The 22,915-nt window shown below is 40.1% G+C and overlaps 1 protein-coding gene across 1 annotated transcript in view; it reads left to right on the top strand.

Annotated features, from left to right (window-relative positions):
- LOC115643176 (cAMP-dependent protein kinase catalytic subunit PRKX-like) overlaps positions 1 to 20,397 on the top strand; it is a 46,681-nt gene extending 26,284 nt beyond the window's left edge. Inside the window, 5 exon segments of the mRNA XM_030547060.1 lie at positions 4,991 to 5,110; positions 8,750 to 8,845; positions 13,042 to 13,099; positions 15,124 to 15,201; positions 20,329 to 20,397. Of these exon segments, the coding sequence (XP_030402920.1) occupies positions 4,991 to 5,110; positions 8,750 to 8,845; positions 13,042 to 13,099; positions 15,124 to 15,201; positions 20,329 to 20,397 (421 nt within the window).
- The last annotated feature ends 2,518 nt before the right edge of the window (positions 20,398 to 22,915 follow it).

Raw genomic sequence — 22,915 nt, 5'->3', positions numbered from 1 at the left:
GTGAACAAGAAGCAGGCAGCATTATCTCCTGCAAATGTAAACAAACTTTATTTGTTTGAGCGATTTGGCCGGAAAAAAAAAAAGGACTGAATGGACTTGAAGGCTCTAAAGTTTTATATTTTATTTTTGAATGCAGTTACTTTTTGTACATAATTCTACGTTTGTAAGTTCAACTTTTATGATAGACGTTGCAGTACAGTATTTGTGTTTAGTGAATTGAAAAATACTATTTTGTTTTTTACAGTGCAAATATTTAATCAAAATAAATATAAAGTGAGCACTGTACACTTTGTATTCTGTTATAATTGAAATCAATATATTTGATATATTTGGAGTGTGGGAGGGGGCTCAGGGCTGGGCCAGAGAGTTCTGGTGCAAAGGCCGGGGGAGGAGGTGCTTTGGCTGTGGATGCAGGCTCTGGGATGGGGCTGAGATAAGGAGTTTGGGGCTCAGGCTGCCCTGGACCTGTGGCAGGGAGAGATGATTCCCCCCAGCCCTCTCTCACCGCAGTAGCCCGGGGCTGGGGGATAGGCAGAGAGGCACCTCTCCCCTCTGCATGCCTGCGTAGCCCCTAATAGCCTGCTGCATGGCCACGCAGCTTAGGGGGAATTTAGGCTGCAATCCTACACAGATAACTTCCGTACCTTTCAGTTTCCTACTTTATTTTAATTCCTACCTTGTGAACCCAAAATATGAAAAATGTTGTAATGTTTTAAAATAATTTGTCTACTCTATTAAAGATTAATTGCCTCTTTCATCTTCAGTTTTATTTTCAGAGAAAACAGAAACATGCAGCCAATAAATATTCTGTAAGGCTGGTCACTTTTCTCAGAACTTTTGTATGGGGGAGGGACTTGCCGTTTATGAAATTGGTGAACTTTATTATTGATCTCAGCAGAGCAACTTAATTTTTTTGGAGATTGTTCTAAAATTATTTAGGTTCCTGAAATGTGGAATGGATGATTTTATAAATCTAGAAAAATAAAAAGGTAAAAGCACAAGTATATACAGAAGAACGCTGTGTGAGGAAAAATAGATACGGCAGTGATTCCAGCATGATGAAGAGTTAACACACTCGCCTTCAAATGTGCGGGCAATCAGTTAATATAAGTAGTTTGTGATAAAATTAGCAGTAAAACCAGGTGTCCTGTTGGATAGTAGTAAAACCTGATGTTCGTGTTTGACTCTCTAATTAATTTCCCTACACCTGTAATTTTCTTTTTGCAAGTTGAGTAATTTTATCCATTACAAAAGTGTTAAATAGTTAAGGAAACAGCTCATTTTAATCTTATTGTTAGCAGTAAGATATGTAATCTCTTGTGCACTGGAAGCAATACTCTAATATTTCATAAGGACTTCCCTATCTGAAAAATCTGGCCACAAATAAGTTGTGAAGGTCAGAATCCAAGAAGATTCCAGCTCTCTTATGTGCTTTGTGCATTGTTTTCTGTAGTAAAGTCCATAGTCAAATGCTGGAATCTGGCTCAGTTTGTAGCACTTGACAAATTCATGTGAATGAAAAATCAAACCCTGAAATGATATGGTTCTATTTTTTTGTTTTGAATTTTTCATGTTTTAATACTGATTGCATACCTTGTACTGCATTATAGTCATGTTTCCGGCTACTGCTAGATGGCACTAGTGTGTAAAGCAGTACTGTGTCTGGGTATTTGGGTGTTAGATGGTGTCTTCTAAAAATCAGACATTTTCTAGATTTTAAAAATAATTCCCCAAGCTTCTTATGGTAAAACTGAAGGAGTGTCTTTAGGTGAATGAACAGTTTCAAGAAATGGGGCATGTAGAGGAGTGTGTTTGAAAATATATTCTGACAGTTCTGTTGGAGCAAAACATCTTTAACTTTTGCCACATTTAAAACATTAACAAACTTAAAGTCCTACTAGTAGGAGCCCTCTTTTAAAGGATTGCCTCAACAACCTTTTCCTTTCTAATAAACACCCAATTTAAAATCCCAGGCCTGACTCTTTAAAAAAAAAAACAAAAAACAAAAAACAAACCTGTCTTCCCCCCCCCAAGAGAGAGAGAATTTGTGGAGGTGGAGAGGGTTGTTTTATATTTCAAATGCAATTATAGTGGTGGGATACAAACCTTTGAAATGATTTTTCTCATTCATTCTAGGAGTACTTTTTGTCAAATTTTGACAAGGAGTAAGACTCTGTATATCTCTTCTGTGATGGAGATGCCCCCTTTTCCCATTTCAACTCAAGAATATTCTCTAATGCTTTATCTTTTGACTACTTAATTTCAGGGAAGTGCAGGTCTTCAAAAATGAAAACAGGATTTTTATTTTCACACTTAAAAAGAATCTCAAGATAGTGAAGCCAAAAAAACTCTAAAAGATGCAGCACAGATGTTTCACAGAGAACAGTTCAGAGTTCTAGTTCGTTACAACAATTAGTTGTCTATTGTGTATATAGCATAGGCAGAAATACCACTTAACATTCCTTAATAACAGTGCTTAACCTTGGATAGTAAAGATAAATTTTGAATAGCTAGAAATGTATCCTGACAAAACAAAAATGAGCCCTGAGTCAAAGCAGATAGTTAAGTGTGTGCATATGTAATATAGTGTAATTCAAATGTTTGCTTGAATTACATTGCAGAGTATTAAAATTTTAGCAGACCTGTGTATCTGTGGAGAGAGGATATACAACAATAAATATCTCTAAGCAAACTGAGCTTTTAAAAAGTAATCAAACACAAGTTAATGGATCCCTTTTGAATTTTAGATTGGAACAAAGTTCAAAGCCATATAGTCTAGTGCAGGGGTCTCCAATCTTTTTACACACAAGATCACTTTTTGAACTTAAGATCAACCCAGGATCTACCCGGCCCCTTCCCTTAGGCCCGTCCTGCTCACTCCATTTCCCCCTGCCTCTGTTGCTCACACTCCCCAACCCTCACTCACTTTCACTAGGCTGGGGCAGGGGGTTGGGGTGTGGGAGGAGGTACAGGCTCTGGGCTAGTGTGGAAGAGGGCTGGGGCAGGGGATTGGGTGCAGGAGTGAGGGGTACAAGCTCTGGGAGCGAGTTTAGGTGCTGTGTGACCATATGACGCCTACACCCAATCTCATAGAATCCACTGGACATTTCATGGCTTCTACTTTTATTAGTGTCGTTTGTGGTTTATAGATCCAAAATCCTTCCAGGATTTGCAAATCAGTGTAGCATTCTCAACTGGGGAGGGGATTGTGGTGCAGGAGTGAGGGGTGCAAGCCCTGGGAGGAAGTTTGGGTGCAGAAGGGATCTCCAGGCTGGTGCAGAGTGTTGGGGTGCAGGAGAGGGTGAGAGCTGCATGCTCTGGAAGGGAGTTTGGGTGCAGGAGCGGGCTCTGGGCTGGTGCAAGGGATTGGGATGCGGGAGGAGGTGAGGGGTGCGGGCTCTGGAAGGGAGTTTGCATGCAGGAGGGGGATCCAGGCTGAGGCAGTGAGGTTGTGGTGTGGGATGGGTTATGGGTGAGAGTTCTGGCGCGGGTCCTTCAGATGTGTTTAAAGGGGAGGGCTGGGATTCTGCTGAAAGTTGTCATTTCTAGACACATGTGGGGAGCCTTAAATAGCCACAGGGATAGGGTTGTAGGGCACTGATGACTAGCAGAGATCTGAGTACAAAGTTAAACACTGAATCAACAGATTCTAGGTGGCTTTTGTCAATGGCAGGAGCTTACTGGTGGTTTTAGCAGCATTACACAAATGCCTCCTTGTATGATGCTGAAGTTACTACTACTGCTGTTCTTAGTATTACTAATTATATTCATGACTGATCAAAAGTGCCTGCACTGTGCAAGTGACTCAGACCCAGGACTACAATGCACTATAAGAAACCGAATTTTAAATTGTCTAAAAAGTTATTTATTCGCTGCATATTTAAGCTAGTTTGGAGGACTTCAGCTTTTGAGAAGACAACAAAATTTGCATTTCCATATGAACTGCAAGCTTTGTGGGTTAAACTGGCAGGGTGGATGCAATCTCCAGGATTAGGTGAAAGCTGTGTACTTACTGATTTTTTTGCCTATTTCTCTGCCTTTTTTCTTACAAAATATGATGTTTATACTCCATGTTAAATTCTAATTATAAATATTGGAAATTTCCTTGCATGAAAATAAGATGCAAACATAGGAATGTGAATGGATAAGTAGGATGAACAACTTGATTCTAAAAATCTTCAGCTGGGGGTTTGGGTGCAGGTGGGGGTGCAAGGTGCAGGCTTCAGCTAGGAGCATTTACCACAAGCTGCTCCCGGTCAGCAGTGCACAGGGCTCAGGCAGGCTGCCTGCCTACCGGGGACCCATGCCGCTTCCAGAAGTGGCTGGTTGCTGGCACGTCTTGCGTGTGGCCCCGGGTGTGTGTGTGTGTGGTGTGTGTGTAGCGGGTATCTGTGTGCTACCTGTGCCTGCAAGCGCTGCCCTGCTGCTTACATTGCCCAGGAACCAGCCAATGGGAGCTACGTGAGTGGGTTGCAGAGATGTGCGAGCAGCCAGCCACTTCTGGGAGCAGTGTGGGGCCATGGCAGGCAGCCTGCCTGAGCCTGCTGCCCCACTGGACTTTTAGCCCCAGAGATCACAATCAACTGGCCAAGGCTCCAGGATTGACCAGTCGATTGCAATCAATGTGTTGGTGACCACTGATTTAGTGAATAGAGTGCTGTACTGGGAATCAGGAAACGTGATTCCTATTGCTATCTTTATCACTAACCTCCTATGTGACCCTGAGCAAGTCATTTCACTTCCCTATACCTCTGTTATGGGAGTTCAGAGTAGATAATTACAATGGCCTTTCCTGACCTTGTATGAAATGATTAAAAACAGCAATATTCTTGACTTGCCATTTGTAATGTACATTTAGAGCTTTGTGAACTTGGCTGTTCCAAACATTAGTGTGCCTACAGTATTAATGTTAATTCTAGTTTCAATCCAGCCATTTAAAGCAGTAAATGAAAGTTTAGATGTTATGTTTTTGTTGATTCGTTTCTCTTAGAACATGGACGCTGTGTGGCACACCAGAATACCTTGCGCCAGAAGTGATACAGAGTAAGGGTCATGGAAGAGCTGTGGACTGGTGGGCTCTAGGAATTTTGATATTTGAGATGCTGTCAGGGTAAGTGTTTCTCTGGTGATACTAAGTACATAACGTTCACTCTATTTCAGTATTCCAAATAACAAGTTTGAAATATCTGGGTATAAGTTTAGTCTATTACTAATTAGATTATCTTGTCTTACTGTGAAGAAAAAATTAAGAGCCTATGAGAGAGACTGCAAAGATGTACTCTATTAGGAATGCAAAAGAATTTAGCCATACAACTCCCAATAACCTGACTAGAGGGAGATTTTGAAGCAAAATCCCAGTTTACAGTTATGAAAATATTCTGCTCAAAATTCTGCAATTCTATATTCTCCCATCATGGAGTTCAGTTTGAGCCTCCATAAAGTATTTATTTAATAACCAATTATACCTTTCTCAAAGGTTGAGCGTCCTGCAAACTAGCACTGTAACTTGTCTTTTGGCAATTCTTTGAAGCAAAGAGAGCAAGCTTCATAAAGAGTAACTCACCTGATTTACAGTTCAAGAATTAAAATATATGTATATATTTAAACACATTTCTCTTTTTCCTTTAAAAAAAATAAACAGAGTTATGATCAAACTTCATTATTTTCTACCCTCTCACTCTAACTTATATTTCAGTTGGAAGCTTAAGTGTGTTTTAGAGTTTAGATTTTGTGCATGGACTGTTCTTGTGCAGAGAGAGGCTACTAGTTTGCTCTAAAGAGCCTGGTTTAACTTTAAGACTGAGACTTTAACAACTATATCAAAAACCTCTCCTATCTTATGGAAGTTGGAACATGGCAATTGGAAAAACAGACAACTGCATTATTTCATTTTGTGCACTCTGTTATGGTGCTTTATTTCTTTGAATGAAAAGTTTATTCCTAATATAGTAAATTCCAAAAAGGTGCAGGAGGAGAGGAGTAAAAAAGTAAAAGCTATCTAGGGATTCTTTCTTGAGTTCATATGCTTATAACTTTATTCCAACATATTTTGGGATTCACTAGATGGCGGTGTTCTCAGAAGACAAACTTAAAATCTTTGCCACTAAAGAAATATTTCTTGACATTACAAATACATTCATGTAAGTATTTGAGTTAAATATTAGGAGGATAATTGAAAACTCTTATGTTAGGGTTTTTTAATCATGCAATTTTTAAATGAAAAATAAAAGGAAAATTAATATAGTTCTTCCGTGTTTCAGGTATTTGATTATACCGAAATAAAAGCCTGATTGAGTATTTACTTGTATATTTACATAAAGACTTCAAAAATGTTTTTAAAAGTTAACCTTTCTTTGCATGTGCACTGCAATACTGCTGAAAGTATACTGGGAGGGGGAAAAAAAAAAATGAGGACTGATGGAATTTTATCACTAATGCTGCCATACAGCAGTATAAAAGGGTATCTCTTCAGACCGCCCATGTGTCGTTGTGCCTCTTTGGGCTCCTGTACAAGGGTATGAAGAGTAGAATGGCTGTAACCCTCCCTCATTTTCCCTTTACTTGCATATGGCAGCAAGACAGAACCCACCGAGTATCTGACCTACCACTCTCTTCTGAGACTTAAAACAGTTCTTTTTTAACATTTTAGGAGACAAAATCTTATCTCATACTTCCTTTTCAGAGATGTCATCCTCTAGCCCCCTCCCCCCTCCACCCCATGAAAAAAAAATAAAGAAAATCCAAACTTAACACATTGGTCTACGACCCTCCTGTACACAACCTGGTATAGCAGGGGAAGGCGACATCACACGAACTGCCGTGCCTTCATGGTGGAATCTAAAACTTCAGGATTCAAACCCTTCCTGTCCTGCAATGGGTTAATCCCCTTCAAGAACAGATGTAGTGATACCTCTTCTGCCTAATGTCAAATATTAGTTATTTAACAGTTAGATGTGTCGTTCTGTAGTCATGTCACCAGTTATGCTGCAAAATGAATTTAATGAAGGGATATTGCCATGAATTATGGTTGTTTTTATAAGGTAGCTCTACATGATAGTGGAGCTTACCTAAATAGACAGGGCAGTAGGTTATCTACTGTTCTTTTTTCTTACAGCTATCAGCACTTGGATTTATCCTTTTTTTAAATTTTATTTTATTTTTTATGGGGAAGAGGGGCAGATGCTTGTATAGTACCTTTTAGTGACAAATCCATATTTAATCCTATGAGAGTGATTTCAGTGCCATCCCATGGATCAGTCAACAAAGGGAGTGGGTTTACAATTGTCTTTCTACTGAAATTTATATTTATCATGGATATTTTTAGTAAAAGTTCATGGATAGGGTCATGGGCAATAAAGAAAAATTCAAAGAAACTGTCCTTGACTTACTAAAAATATCCATGATGAAAAAGTGATTTAAAGTGGACTTGGAATTTTCATCTGAAGTCAGTGTGGTTTGTAATCATTTTAATATCTTCTGGGACTTAAATCCAGATTTCTGAGCAGTTGTGCAGAAAGTTCTGACTCTTGTATATAGTGGAACACAGATGCCATGGGAAGTCATAATGAAGCAGGGTCAGGCAGTCCCCAGGAAATTTTATCTATCCCTTATGTGACTTTGAAGTTTAAGACTGAAACATTGAATTTGACATGGTATTTTATAGGGAGGGCAGTGAGGAAAGCACTGCAGGGGATGACTTTTGTCAGCCTTCGTTCCTAAACAGACAGTGCTACTGTATTCTAAGTCAACTGTCACTTTTTTTTTTTTTTTTTTTAATATTGGCAGCTTCATTAATACTAGAGAATTTTATAGTGATCAAGCCTGGAGATGACAAATATGTGAATCACCATAACAAAGTCTGAACATGACAGAAGGGAGACAGCCTGCTTGACAGCTGTAGATGGAAAAAGGGTGCCTACCAGGTCTGTAGCTGTTGGGTGAATCCAGAAGCAGTGAGAACTCCAGGTGAACAGTGATCTGCAGTGGGTTCAAATTCTGGCCAGGCCTACACTGTGAAGGGACATAGTCAACTTTAATAATACTAAAAAAAAAAATCTAGATTAAAAAAATCTATTATTGTGACAGGTCATACTGAGATTACAGTAGCTGAAAAAGAATAGATTCTTTTTTATTAAACCTACTGAACTGGTATATTTCCACAGTGATACGTGTATCCTTTCTGATGAGCAAACAGGTCAGCCTGTAGAAAGAGAAGCCCAAGAGCGGATACAAATTCTTAGTTGTTGCAAGAGGTGCAGCAAAAAAAAAAAAGTCAACTGGCTCCTTATTTTTATATTGTCTTTTAAAGGTAAAGAACTACAGCTTCTTAATTCTGGAATTGGCAGCCAAGGTGAAGGGAAAGTCAGTAGTGTCCAGACTAGAAGGGAAGAATTGGGTTTGGTGAGGGCCCCTCAAATTTCACCAATAGGGAAAAAGCCAAAGCACAGATTTTCCAAGGGAAATCTTCCGGCACTATGTGTGACTGACATTTCTATTGTAATATTAAAAATAGTTCTTAGTATTCAATTTTAATATATTCTGAATGTGTTCTGTACATTCTATGTTTTGCAGAATAGCTACCTTAAATGAGTTACAAAGGTGTGGTTAACCCTGACTTCAGTATGCAATGCCTCGGTGCATACAGAATAACTATGTGCCTAACAATCTGGTCAGCAGATAATTACTTCAACATTATACATTTCTGCAGATACTAAAGAAAGCTGTGTTTTGGTTTGTTTAATTCAAATAGGTTTCCTCCATTTTTTGATGACAACCCATTTGGTATATATCAGAAGATTCTTGCTGGCAAAATAGATTTCCCCAGACATTTGGATTTGTATGTGAAGTAAGTATATGGCTTTCATCACGGACATGTTTATTTTAATTACCTCTTTAGCATAGTTTGAAAGGATCTGCATAGGAGGATACCTTCTTGCAGTATTTTAAAATGCTTGTTTCAAAATATTTTGGACAAAATGTAGTCCTGAAATCAAAATGAAAACATATTTAATAAAGTTTAATGTTTCTCTCTCCCATCTCCTTTGAACGCCTCTTCAGGCACAAGGTTTCTCACAAGACCATTATTAAAGCTGTATCAGCAGATTTCATGAGCATGCTTCAGCTTATTATAGGTGCTTATGCTGACTGATCCTAGTATCCCATTCTTGTACATATTCTGAACGGTGGCTGCTCTCAAAATGCTGCTGCTGCTGCTACCAGTTTCCTGCAGTTTCCTCTTCTTGTCCATTGTGTTTTAATACAATCCTTCTCAACAAAGAGTACACATCTCCGTATGTGCTGTCTGTAGTAATTTCTGGGTACATGGCCAGAAGGCGAACAGTACAAAGTTGGTTTCTTTGTCATTGATAACTAGGCCATCATGATGAAAAGCAATTAAACCTAGAGTACTGTCAGCATCTGTTTGTATTTCTCAGTCACGCTGACTCGTTATCACTGACTTGTATTATCTGGTAAATTCTGATGCCATGAAAGACATTCTAATCCCCGCACTCACCAAGTGTATCCAAGTTCCATTGTAAATCGAGAAAGATGGCCATCAGTGAGCAGTTAAGCTCCTTTAGGTATCATACCCTTTGAATACTCTCTTTTTTTTTTTTTTTTTTTTTTTCTGGTTCTCCTCATACTTCTCTAGGTATTTTGTAGTGTCTGTCCTGATGGTAATCTTCCTCCTTCCTCCCCACCTTCGGGGGCGAGGGGGTCGCACATGGCTCTGTTCTTCACCCCTCAGTTCTTTTTACATCTTTTTGGATGAGCTCATCTAGTGCTTCTTTATACTGTTGACTCACCAATCTATCATTTCACTCCTAACCTGTTTCCCACTATCCAATTCTGTATTTCATCCTACCTCTTTGACATCTCTTCCTTGACTTCTCACCATCAACTTAAACAGAACTCCCTATTTTTTTACTATGAACTCAACCCTTATTCTTTCATTTTGACACATCCCTTCCTTTCTCCCCCTCACATCCAGGATGTGCCCAAATAATTCTTTCTCCACAACATTTCCATAATGTCTAGCCATTAAAGACTCTTGGCAAGGCTTGATACTGCAGCCTCTTTTTATCTTTCCCTCTTGATGCCCATACCATTCCCTATAATCCTTAGAGAAAACAGCTGCTTCTGTAGACTTGTTGATCTGACTTTGCCACTTTCTCCTCTTCCACTATTTCAAGTTCAAGTTTCTTGTTACTGCCAGTAAGGCCCTACATAACTCTCTGCCTTTCTACTTCTAACCTAGTCTTTTTTCACATCGCTTTTCACTCTGCCTCTGATGTCATCATTGTTGCCAGTTTATCTGACTGTCCTGCAACAGTCTGTGCTTTATTCCTTCCCATCCTCTACATGCGAAATGCCTTTCCTGAACTTTCATGCCCTGACCATTATCCTTTTCTAGTTCAAATCTATTTTCAAGGCCCATTTCTGACACAATCATGAGACTTTAGCCATCTAATAATCCCTTGGTTTGAAGGTATTTGTTTGTAGCTGTCCACTGCCCACCCTGTTAAAAAAGAACTACTAATAGGTGTGTCAGCCACCTCCCTGACCACTCTGTTTTGAAAAGTGTGTGGTTTTGGTTTTTTGGGTAAACTCTTCAGGGCGAAGATGTCATCTTGTGTTTTGGAAATGCATAACAATGGGGGTGCCACTGCAGTCTAAATAATTATTGAGCAGGTCTGATCTAGGATGTCGGCACCTACTTGAATTCAACACTATATGTAATAAACTGTTAGAACATTTGACTTTTTAATCCTGTGTATAAAGTAGGACATTAAGGAAGCACTACACTGTCTCTTGATACAGATGTTAATTTAAATACATTCACAGCTTCAGTGACAACTCAAGATCATTGAGTCAGTTCTGTCTCAGCTGTGTATTTCCTGCATTTCCAAGGCTTGTTTGAGGAGCAGTCAAAAGATCACTACAACTTACTCCAAGAGTCATCAATTAAATAACACAATTCTGATTTAAATGACACAGTAAATGACTACACAAACTTGTTCCTAACCCAGTGGGATCTAGCAATAGATCTGGCCCTTCATTTCTAATTTGACTTACTTTTCACTCTTCTATTTGAAAGGGTGTCTATTTGTTTAGAACAATAATGGTTAGATTTCTCCCCCTCTCTCACCCATCCTTAAGTGTCCTCTGGGATGCCCAGGGAGGAAAAGAAATGCCTTCAGGATTGACTACAAATGACTGAATCACAGGACTGAATCTAAATCCAGCCACTTACTGGCTGAAATGTTTATGGGAGATTAGGAAATCTCCTTCCAATTTCACTTTTGTATTCCCGAATGGCTGGCAGCTGAAGTTTTTTTTTGTTTTTGTTTTGTTTTTTCCACTGAGTTTCAGAAATATTTGCTTTGTCACATATGACAGTTTTCAAGCTGTTTAGAAAATTTATTATTCAGTTCATTATTCTCAATATGCCAAACTAAGATTCCTAGGTTTCTCAAAGGAAAAAAACTATATTTATTTGCTGAGTTGGATAAATATAGATCTGATTTTTTTTTACTTCACAATCTTTCTCTGAGGAACTCCTGTTTTGAAGTCCTTTCATACAAAGAAGATTGCAGTAGCACCTCTTTCTTTCTTCTTTAGGCTGCAGAACAGTGAAGGTGGCTAAGCTGTGTGTTTTGTATTAGACATTGTTTATTGTGGAACATACAAAACTGTTGTTTTGCTTTCATTGAAGAGGTTAAGTTGTAGATAATTAAGAATATAGCCACTGAGAGCACATGTAATTCACTCTAGAAATTTGTTTTTGAATTTCTCTGTAATACCTGTGTGTATCCAGGGTAATTTCATTGCCTTAGGACTCCAGTGAAGTCTATTTTAGGTCGACTTACAGCCACCACAGTAATTACTACCCTCCTCCTGTTGGTCGTCCTCACCAGGAGCACTTCCACTGACTTGAGGTGCTGAGCCCTCCATGCTGGGAGCACAGCTGCCCTCCACCTCTACCCCAAGCTTTTGGCACCCTGCTCCTAGCTGGGAGTAGGGCAGCCTTCTGGGCTTCTCACTTCCCGAAGAGAGGAACCTCTGGGCAGCACCCTGGCTGGGAGCATGTACCTAGGGGCAGCCGGGCTTTAGATGCTTTCTTGTCAATTTCACAGCTCTAGCACAGAGCCATGAAATTAAGACAGCCAGCAGAAGATGTAAGATGGGATCTCCCTAACTACACCAACATAAGCCATACGCCTCTCATGGAGGTGAATAGTTATGTTGGTGTAGTAGGGCACTTACATTGGCAGGACAAGGTTGTAGTGTGTACGCTGACATAGGTCAACGTTAGATGATTTGTTTTAGACCAGACCTTAATGGAGTTATTCTGGATTTATAGTGGAATAACAAAACAAAATGTGATCCTTGATTTTGTTGTTAACATAATACTTACAAATGTATTTACATAATACTTTTCATTTTCTAAGTGTTGTCTCAGCTTTTAAAAAGTTGAATTTAGCTTTATGCAAAGCTCATAAAACAATGTTAGGGTCTTAAAGTATACATTTCATTTTCTGCAGAGGACTTCTGAATGCAAGCTAGTCCCCACTATATTTTAAACAGAGAACTTACTGTTCCACATTTTCTCTATTTTTAACCAAGGTAGAATTCAGTGTATTATTGGCTGAAACCTAATGATTGAAAATTATCTCTTTCTTTTTTAATTTGCTATAAGGTCTAGTCTAAAACCATGTTCTGAAGGAAGTTCAGTTTTGACTTGAGATTTGGAATGCCTAACAAAATGCAAAGGACGTTTCAGGCAAGGAACTTGCATCCCAAATCTTTTCTTAAGAAACTACACTCTATAGAGAGATTCACCACTGCTCCACTGAGACAGGTTACCTGTTTTCATGCTAGTCTTGAACCCTTTGAATGTAAAACATTCTGAAACAGGGAAAACATGAATTGTTAAAATGCACAAAATATTTATGATGGTAAAATAAAAGTGCTTCCAGTGGTCTGTAGTGTGCATATCCTAATGAAATAAAACAATGACAAATTTATCCTCTGTTACAGGGACCTTATTAAAAAGCTTCTAGTGGTTGACAGGACAAGGCGATTGGGAAATATGAAGGTTAGTGTTAAATATGTTTAAAAACGTACACGTGAATTTTGAGGTCCACTTGTGCTTTTGTTGTGTTACTTAGGACTGAACATCTGAATTAGCATATGAAAAATATTAAGTTACATTTTTGTGTAACCCACCAGTGGGTTAGCCGGCCACAGTTTAAGGGTTGCTAGTCGGTGAAGTACATACCCCTCATTAAAATCGTTTGCATAGCTATCTCTGTACTATATATCTGAAAAAAATATGTTCAAAGTTCTTAATGTTGGTTTCTTAGTTATTTTCTTTTCAGGGTGGTTTTGATTTAAATCAGTAGTTAGAAAGACTCAATTTAATCATGGTTTTCGCCATAAAAGTGCATTCTTGTTGGTTGTTATAACCTTAATGCATATTCTTCACAAGTCAGAGATAGATGTAGGTTTCATTTTTAGAAAGTACACACTATACATTTTTAAACAGTGATTTATTTTGAAAACTTATCAGATTAGTCTTACAGGTATATCAGAACATGAATGATTGATTGGTTATTTCATTTACCAAATGGTCATTGAAGCAGATAGTTCACCTCCCAATGACTTCATAAATATCTCCAATTGAACAGGTTAATCATTAATATTTGGAGGATTTTCTTGCCGTGCTGTATTAGGAGAACATCACCAGACAGACATTTAGATTGTTTTATTTAACTAAAACAACAACGTTAAGTATTCTGGGCTTTTTTTCTTCAAATAATTTAACAAAACAAGCATATCTCCCTTGCTTCTCACATTTATCTCCAGACTTCTCCTTGTCCAGATCTATTCTGCCCCCAACAGTCTTCTGTTCATTGAACTTTTGAAACTTTGCACTTTTTAGAGAGAGGTAAGGAACTGACTCTGTACACAAATTTGCAGAGGGACAATAGAGTTGAGTTCTGTTGTTTTGCACCTCTATATGTTATGTATTTAAGAACATGTTTGCTGTTAACAAGCATGTTACCTTTGGAGACAAAAATCCACAGTTTAAGAACTGCAAAACTAAGCATCTCTGATGGTATCTTCTAGACTGAGCACTGACTCCCATTGGGTAGATAGAAAGATTAATCTAAATAATCTATACAGAAGCCTGTGGAACCCCTTAAGATTGGGTCCCTAATCCATGAACTATTGGCATTCATTTACAAAACTTTTCTCAAACATTACATGAATATATTGTCTCATAATAGAATTAGAATTTATAATCCCTATTCCATGATGAGATACATTATAACTCAAAGGTATCTTAATTAAAACTATCTTTAGATAGTTTATTTTTTTCCCCCTCAAAAAGCATTTTATCAAAAAAAAAATCCAATTGATTTTTATCCACCCTGATTTTTTTTTAGCAGCATTATTTCACTTTTCTCTGTTCACCTTTTACAAGTGGTAAAGTGCCAGGAGAGAGAGGATATTGGAGAGGATATACCCACTCAACCCAAAACTGGATATGGGGATGCTCCACACTCTCCCATGTCCTTGTACCATGTGTATGAGATCTTGGGTGCCACTGGATCTGTCAATCCCCTCATCCTTTCTCTGGATTATTTAATACCCTATGCAGAGCCAGGCCAGTACCCTTTCTGTAAGTACAGACACCACTCCATCTATTCCTCACTACTCTCCTTTGCAGCCCAAAGTGGGGGCTTATGTGGTCCACAGGGCTTTGCGCTGGCCCTTCATGCCACTGAGAAATCTTGTCCAAAGTGTATAACTAGGGTTAAAAGGTTTTCAGAAATAAAATAGAAATATATTATAAATAAGAGTGAATTTGTGTAGTATCTAATTTTTATACTCACTGGTTATTTAATGCCCTTGTGAAAGCTTTGAAATGTTTTTCATATTTCCCTTCATATTATAGGGTTATGGATGACTTCTGTGCTTCTGTGGTTTTTTTTTTTTTTTTTTAATATAAAATTTGAACTTGAGGGGGCAGGAGAACAGCTATAATGAAATACATAGGTTAAGATTTTATGGCATACACATTCTTATAATCTTTTTGTTTTGTTTTATTTAAAGAATGGAGCAGATGATGTGAAACGGCATCGGTGGTTCAGATCTACAGATTGGGATGCTGTACCTCAAAGAAAACTAAAGGTATTTTGTACAAAAATCTTATGTAGACTATGGTAATCAAAAATCATCCATGCAAAATTTCTTCTGATACTATATAGGGGTATAATGTTGCATGTGTATTCAGTTCAGATCTATTACAGAATAATTTAAAATGTATAGTCATGTGATGCATATTAATTCTTTAAAAAGATTTGCTTTCACTAGTCCATATTTAACATCTTCCAAATTGGTATGGGTTTACATTACAAAATCCCTAAAATAATCAGAAAATTATATCCTGTATTACGTACATGTCTCATTTCACAAGAACTAGTTAATAGCTATTTTTCAAAAATAATTAGAAATATTTTGTTGTGGATTTGAGTCTCGCTGCTGAATTTCAGTGCAGAGAAATCTTTAAATAAAATTTAAAGCATCTGGGGGAAAATGAATTTATTATTAAAATTCTAACAGATACAGCAGCACTAAATTCATCCAGTATAGAGGAACAAATGTTATGTAAAATATACCAATTTTGAAGATGCTCATTTAAGTTCTTTTGCAGGTAAAACTTCTTCCGTCTCCTTTTAAAAAAATAAAAAAGTTCCAGGTGGTACAATTCCACCTAATTATTAGTAATGTGATTTATTCCACCACATAATGTCAGTCTAGTGCTACTCAGATACATTTCTGCTTGCTTGCTTATATATGTATGTGAAGCGGTAAACTTCTGGATAGAATTTCTGGATGGAATCACTGAAACTTCTTCAGAGCAAAGAGACTGATTTTTGCTCTGTTCCATGTAGATGTTATTTAAAGAGAAACCATATGTGGCTGTTCTATGTTAGAACCCTTAAAGCTTCACTTCAGATGTTTTGTCAATATACATTGTCATCTCATATTTTTTCAAACTCTCTGCTCAAGAACATTTGAGGGGACATAATTCAGAAAGAGAATGTTTGTTTTTAAAAGTATATAGTACTTAAATTGAATGTGTCTGAATGAGAACTGTACTACTGAGATACTTTTAATAGAAAGACACATTTACTTACCTATTATACTAAGCCAATTAATACCCAGATAAAAGATACATGAGCCACTGAATGTTAGCGAGGAAAGCCTCAACTCCAAACAGCCTTGATATTCTTCGAATAGCCCACCGTTTGGGCTATTCAAATACTGAATTGCAAGTTTGTGGTGGTCTAAATAAGACATGATTAGTTCCTGTGAAGTTTGACACTACACCTTATTGTCAGTTGAAAAGATGCAACCATATCACAAACCCTCCTACTGTAGACACAGCTTATGTTCGCAGAAAAGTACTTTTGTCTGTATAGCTTGTACCAGTTCTCTGAGTAAAGTAATCCTTAACTGAAAAAAAAACCTTCTCTGCCAATATAACTCTGTCTATTCCAGGACTTTTGTCAGTATGAAAATGCCACCAAAAATCACACTCCCTAATTGATGTTAATATACTGGCAAAAGTTTCTAATGTAGAGCTGCCGTCAGTGTTTTTGATGGGTTAATATATGCACAGCTGTTCTTCTGGAGACAAAGGAAAGTCTATAAAAAAATTTAAGACTTACACTTGAATATTTTTGATTTAAGAATCTGAATACAGAGAATTATTTTCTCATGGTATATAAGCTTTGTTGGTATGGGTTGTTCTTTTACTAAGAATCAATTATAAATGTGTAGTTTGGGGAGGAGGGAAGAGGATAATAAATATAGAAAAGTAAATTGAGGCTGGGATTTTAAAAGGATCTTAAAGGAGTTTGGCATCTAGAACCCATTGAAACACAATGGGAGTTGGGTGCCTAAATCCCTTAAGCCCCTTTAAAATACCCAGCCTCAGTTAATTCCCTTTTCTATATTTATCATCCTGTTTCCTCTTTTCCCATAACACTTTAAAGATCCTCTTAAAATCCCAACCTAAAACTGAATCCAAGCAACTCCTTCCTCACCTTCATCCATCATCACAAAGAAAAAAAAAAGTTGAAAGGGAGGCGAATGGATTTTTTAGTTCATTATGCCTTTAATCAAAATGCTAAGCTCTTTTCTGTGAACCTCTTAAATGAAATACATTCATGCTGCTTCTGAAGAACCCATAAAATTAAATCTGTGGGGTGGGACTCGTGGGAGAAAGTTTCTTCATTCTATCTTGATTCTGGGACTGGAAGTTATGGGTTTCAGCTATGTGGCTTATACACAGAAGATTCGCAGATCTGCATAATGTATTATGAAAAGCATCTCGTTCTGATGCCACCTGGGAGAGAACTACTACATTTTTCCTGCCAATCTGACCAGTGGAGTTAAAAAGCCAAAGGGGAAGAGCAGTACTGAGCATCCTAGGCTGCCCATTTCCCCTCCCTTTTCCCCCTAAGCGCCCCCCCCCATTTTTCTCAGGGGGATATAGTAAAAGTCATGGACAGGTCACGGGCCATGAATGTTTGTTTACTGCCCATGACTATGGTTGCCAACTTTCTACTTGCGCAAAACTGAACACCCTTGCCCCGACCCACCTCCAAGGCCCTGCCCATGCCCTGCCATTTCTCCAAAGCCTCACCCCCTGCTCACTCCATTCCCCCTTCCTCTGTCATTTGCTCTCCCCACCCTCACTCACTTGCTCATTTTCACCAGGCTGGGGTGCAGGAGGAGTGAGTGCTCCAACTGGCAGTGCGGGCTCTGGATGAGGCATGGGATGAAGGGTTTGGGGTGCAGGAGGGGGCGATGGAGCAGAGGGGTTCAGAGTATGAGAGTGGCTCTGGGCTGAGGCAGGGGGTTGGGGTGTAGGAGGAGGTACAGGCCCTGGGGTGAGGGGGGTGGGCTCTGTGTGGCTGGGGATGAGGGATTTGGGATGCAGGAGGGTGCTCTGGGGTGGGACAGAGGGGTTCAGAGTGTGGGAGGGGGCTTTGTGCTGGGGCAGGGGTTTAGGGTGAAGGGGGATGTGAGGGGAGGGCTCTGGCTGGGGGTGCAGGCTCTGGGGAGGAGCCTGCAATGAGGGATTGGGATGAAGGAGGGGCCTCTTATCTGGGGCAGAGGGTTAGGAAGCGGGGGGTGGGAGGGCTACTCCAGAGGGTGCGGGCTCTGGGGTGGTGGAGCTGAGGGGTTCAGAGTATGGGAGGAGGTACAGGCTCTGGGGTGTGGGTGTGGGCTCTGATGTGTGGCTGGGGATGACGGGTTTGGGTGCAGGAGGGTGCTCTGGGCTGGGACTGAGGGGTTTGGAGGGTGTCGCAGGGGGTCGGGTTTGGGGCTGTGAGGGGTTCAGCCTCAGCTGGGTTCCAGAAGCAGCGGCATGTCCCACTGTGATGTTGCACTCCATATGTTTTATAAAAATATGTTTATAAGTGTTGATATGATGTAACTGGAATATGCTTTATGCAAAAGGTCTCTTTTTAAGGTGTCATTACAAAGCTTATAATCTACGAAGTGTGATCATACTATTTGTATCAATGTATCATTCTTGTATCTAAAACTAGAAATATGAAATATAACTGAGGTCCTATTGTAATTATGCAAAGTGTGGGTCATCAATGGTGGTTTGGAATCTTGATGGCTCCCATTAACTAGGACAATTGGTTGTAAATGGCTGTTTACCTTGTAAGTCTTCTTTACAAGCCTTCTTTGTGTGCCAGCAAGTGGGTAATGAAGTCTTCAGTGATGTGATAATGTTACCTGAACTGGAATCCATCTTAAACCTGGTGCTTTTCCATTTAGAAGGAGGGCTGAGGACCCAAAGAGACAAAGGATTCCCACCTTGTGCCAAAGCTATAAAAGGGGATGGAACAGAATAAAAGGGGCTGCTAGTCATGAGAAATCCCCTAGTTACCACCTGAGCTGGAACTAACAAGAATTGTACCAGGGGAATGGATTGGGCCCAGACTAGGAAGAAGTCTAGTCTGTAAAAGAAGCTTATTGGAAAATCTCTGAGGGCGAGATTTATCTGTAATGAGTTTCTTAATGTATTAGGCTTAGACTTGTGTGTTTTGTTTTGTTTTGTTTTGCTTGGTAACTTACTTTGTTCTGTCTGTTATTACTTGAAACCACTTAAATCCTACTTTTTATACTTAATAAAATCACTTTTGTTTATTAATTAACACAAAGTAAGTGGTTAATACCAGGGGGAGCAAACAGCTGTGTATATCTCTCTCAGTGTTATAGAGGGTGGACAATTTGAGTTTATCCTGTAACAGCTTTATACAGAGTAAAACGGATTTATTTGGGGTTTGGATCCCATTGGGAACTGAGTGTCTGGGTGTTGGAGACGAGTACTTGCTGAGCTGTTTTCAGTTAGTCTGCAGCTTTGGGGGCGTGGACCAGACCGGGGTGTATGTTTTCAGCTGGCTAGCATGTCTGGCTCAAAAGGCAGGATTCTGGAGTCCCAAGCTGGCAGGGAAAACGGACTCAGAGGCAATTCAGCACATCAGGTGACAGTCCCAAGGGGGTCTCTGAACTTGTCACACTCCCCTCTAGCTCTTATGGGGAGGTGCAGCCGGGTGGCTCAGCGTGCTGCCCTTTCTGCAGGCACCGCCCCCTCTGCTCCCATTGGCCACAGTTCCCAAACAATGGGAGCTGTGGAGTGGCCTTGGGGTGCAGGCAGCATGCAGAGCCACCTGGCTGCCCTTATGTGTAGGAGCCGGAGGGGGGACTTGATGGCTGCTTCCTGCCAGCTGCATGGCGCAGAGGCTAGCAAGGAGCCTGCCAGCCCAACCATGCAGTGCCAGTCAATAGCGCAGTAAGCAATGCTGACTGAAGCTGCCAGGATCCCTTTTTGACTGGATGTTTCTGTTGAAAATCTGACACCTGGTCATCCTGCCTGTGACCTATCTATGACTTTTACTAAAAATACCCATGACTAAAATGTAGCCTTACTTATATGAGTATCATCATTCCCCCCCACCAGTTCCATATTGATCATGTGACTTTGGATGTAACACTGAAATAACTATGGAAAACCATCTATATCCCATATCTAACAGGAATAATCTTAATTTCAGAATTTTTTCATTATTATTAATTCCTTCAGGGAAAGTTATGTTCTGATCTGTTAATGGCTTGTAGCAAATTATATGAATAATGCTTTATATTAGGCGGTTTGATAGTCCAGTGCCTTTGTAATGCCATGCAGAAAATGCAGGTTTGATTCACAATGCTAAATTTGCTCCCTAGGTAGTAGGGGATGAGAGTTGTGTGAGAGAAGGCAACATCTGTTTGCTTTACACAAACCCATCTGCCTAATGAAAGAGAGAGATAAAGGGAGCCCCATTCTGTACCTCAGGCCCAGAAGAAGAGTAGGTTGGTGATTATGTACTAGATGTAAGATGGGAAAGGCTATGGAGACTGGGGATTCCCAGGCCAATATTAGAAATGCAAAAGACCTTCAGGGGAAGCTAAGAACAGATGGTTACTCACAATATCTCCACATTTGCTTTAAAAGTTCTACTGGGATGAAATATATACTTTTGTTAATAAAACACTGTAAATCAGCATTTTATGATGTGGCTACTTTTTCTTAAAATAAAAAGTAATTTGAACTGCTGAAAGCTTTTCTCCTGCATGGGTTTATTGCCAGACTAGAAAAAGCATAAGATATTAATGAAGTGCAGTATCTGAGTGAAACATTTTAGTGCACTTACAAGCAATCAGTTTGATAGGTTTGGGGTGTTTTCTAAGCCAAAATATACAAATCTCTCTTGAGGAGTGGTTGGAAAGAGACACATTTGTTGCCAGCAAAAGGACCTGCTGATGTCACGGCAAGGACATATTAAAAATAGGTTAATATTTAATGTGACCAAATCACTTCTTAATACTCAGCGGGAAAAAAGTCATATTATATTTAACTCTCTGAAATTTTAGTCACTAAGCAATTAGTCAAAGCTTCCAAGAATGTTTTGTTACAATCTAATCTCTTTACTGTATTACTAAGGTGCCCTTCACCATAGTATACAAGCACTGTGCAACAATTGAGAAGCCTTGAGCATGCCTACAAATGATTAGAAAATCATCTCCCCTCTTTCCTAATTTTAAGAGGGGTGCGGGAGAGTATTTATTTGTTTTTATCCTTACTACTTTACCTCGTCCTTTCTCTCATGATGTTTATTCATTTCTTCTTGTCTCCTGCTTTTCTTCCCTGTTACCCCATTAATGTTAAGGAAATACCACCACAGGAGCAAGGCCTTTTGCAATATGTAATAATTGACCCTACTTTATTTACGAATATTGCCCGGTATAGAGTCAGTGCTAAGATGCCCATTGACCCTTAAAGAGAGTTAAAAGATATGACTATTGATGGTGATCAAATCTCTAGGAGAAAACAGATTAGTTAAGGATGGAGCTCCAGCCTTATGTAATCTTTGTGTTCTTTTTGGGTTTAATTCAGAGTCAGCATTATTCCAGAGCATTTTTCTTGGCTTTGCTCATCTTTCTATCAAAATTTAATCACAGAAATTTTATTCTGTTAATAGATCCATCATATGTGAAAATATGAATGCCCCCTTTAAAATCGTTCAAACTACTGCTGTCAGGAACCTCTTCCTGTCTCATTGCACAGACCACATCAGCCCCCTTCCACCCTCATGTCTGTCCCTTTGTCCTAGACCAGGGGTCAGCAACCTTTCAGAAGTGGTGTGCCAAGTCTTCATTTATTCACTCTAATTTAAGGTTTTGTGTGCCGGTCATACATTTTAATGATTTTTAGAAGGTCTTTCTCTATAAGTCTATATATTGTATATATAAACTATTGTTGTATTGTAAATAAACAAGGTCTTCAAAATGTTAAGAAGCTTCATTTAAAATTAAATTATAATGTTGATCTTACGCTGCCGGCCAGCTCAGCCCACTGCTGGTCTGGGGTTCTGTTCACCTCAGCCGGCGTGGGCTGAGTGAAGCCTGCGGCTGGGACCTCAGCTGGCAAGGGTCCAGCAGCCAAAACCCCAGACCGGCAGTAGGCTATGCGGGGCTGGTGGCTGGGATCCCAGACCAGCAGTGGGCTGAGTGGACTTCCATCCGCTGGCTCCTGCCAGCCGGGATCTCAGCTGCCCAGATCCACTCAGCCCACTGGCGGTCTGGGGTCCCAGCCCTGCCTACATACAGTGGGCACCTACTTTCTCCCTGGTTCTAGCCCCTTCTGTTCCTCTCTCTACACTGAGCTGAGGGTGGGAGTGCACTGAGCACAGGGCCAGGAGTGAAGGGTCTGGCCAGGAGCTAGAATGAGGGAGGGGGATCAGGGTTGGGGCAGGAGATTTGATTGTGGGGCAGTTACCTGGGCTTCTCCCATTTGATGCGAGGGGTGTAGGTGGGAATGTGGGGGGGGGGTGCAGGAGCTCCCATTTGGTGCTCAGGGTGGGGGTGGGGATATGGGGGGGTGCGAGAGTCAGGGCTGGAGACATGTGAGGGGGGTGCAGGTGTAAGGGCAGACGGGGGCTGGGTATGTGTGGTGGTGCCAGAGTCAGGACTGGGGTCGTGGGGGCGGGGGTGAAGGAGTCAAGCAGAGGACTGGGTGTGTATGAGGGAGGTACAGAGCTCAGGGCAGAGGGCTAGGTGACTGCCCAACACCCCATCTCCTATATAAGCCTTCCTCCTCCTTGTCCCCTGACTGTCCTGACCCTTATCCACACCCCTGCCCTCAGACTCCCCAGATCCCTGAGGACTCCCATGCCTGTCCAACCACACCCTGCCCCCTGACAGGACCCCCAGAACTCCTGACCCATACAACCCTCCCTGCCTGCCCCAACCCTTGCCCACACCCCTACCTCCT

Source organism: Gopherus evgoodei, chromosome 1 (genome assembly GCF_007399415.2).
Source record: "Gopherus evgoodei ecotype Sinaloan lineage chromosome 1, rGopEvg1_v1.p, whole genome shotgun sequence".
NCBI lineage: Eukaryota > Metazoa > Chordata > Testudines > Testudinidae > Gopherus > Gopherus evgoodei.
This window is presented reverse-complemented; position numbering and strand designations above follow the sequence as displayed.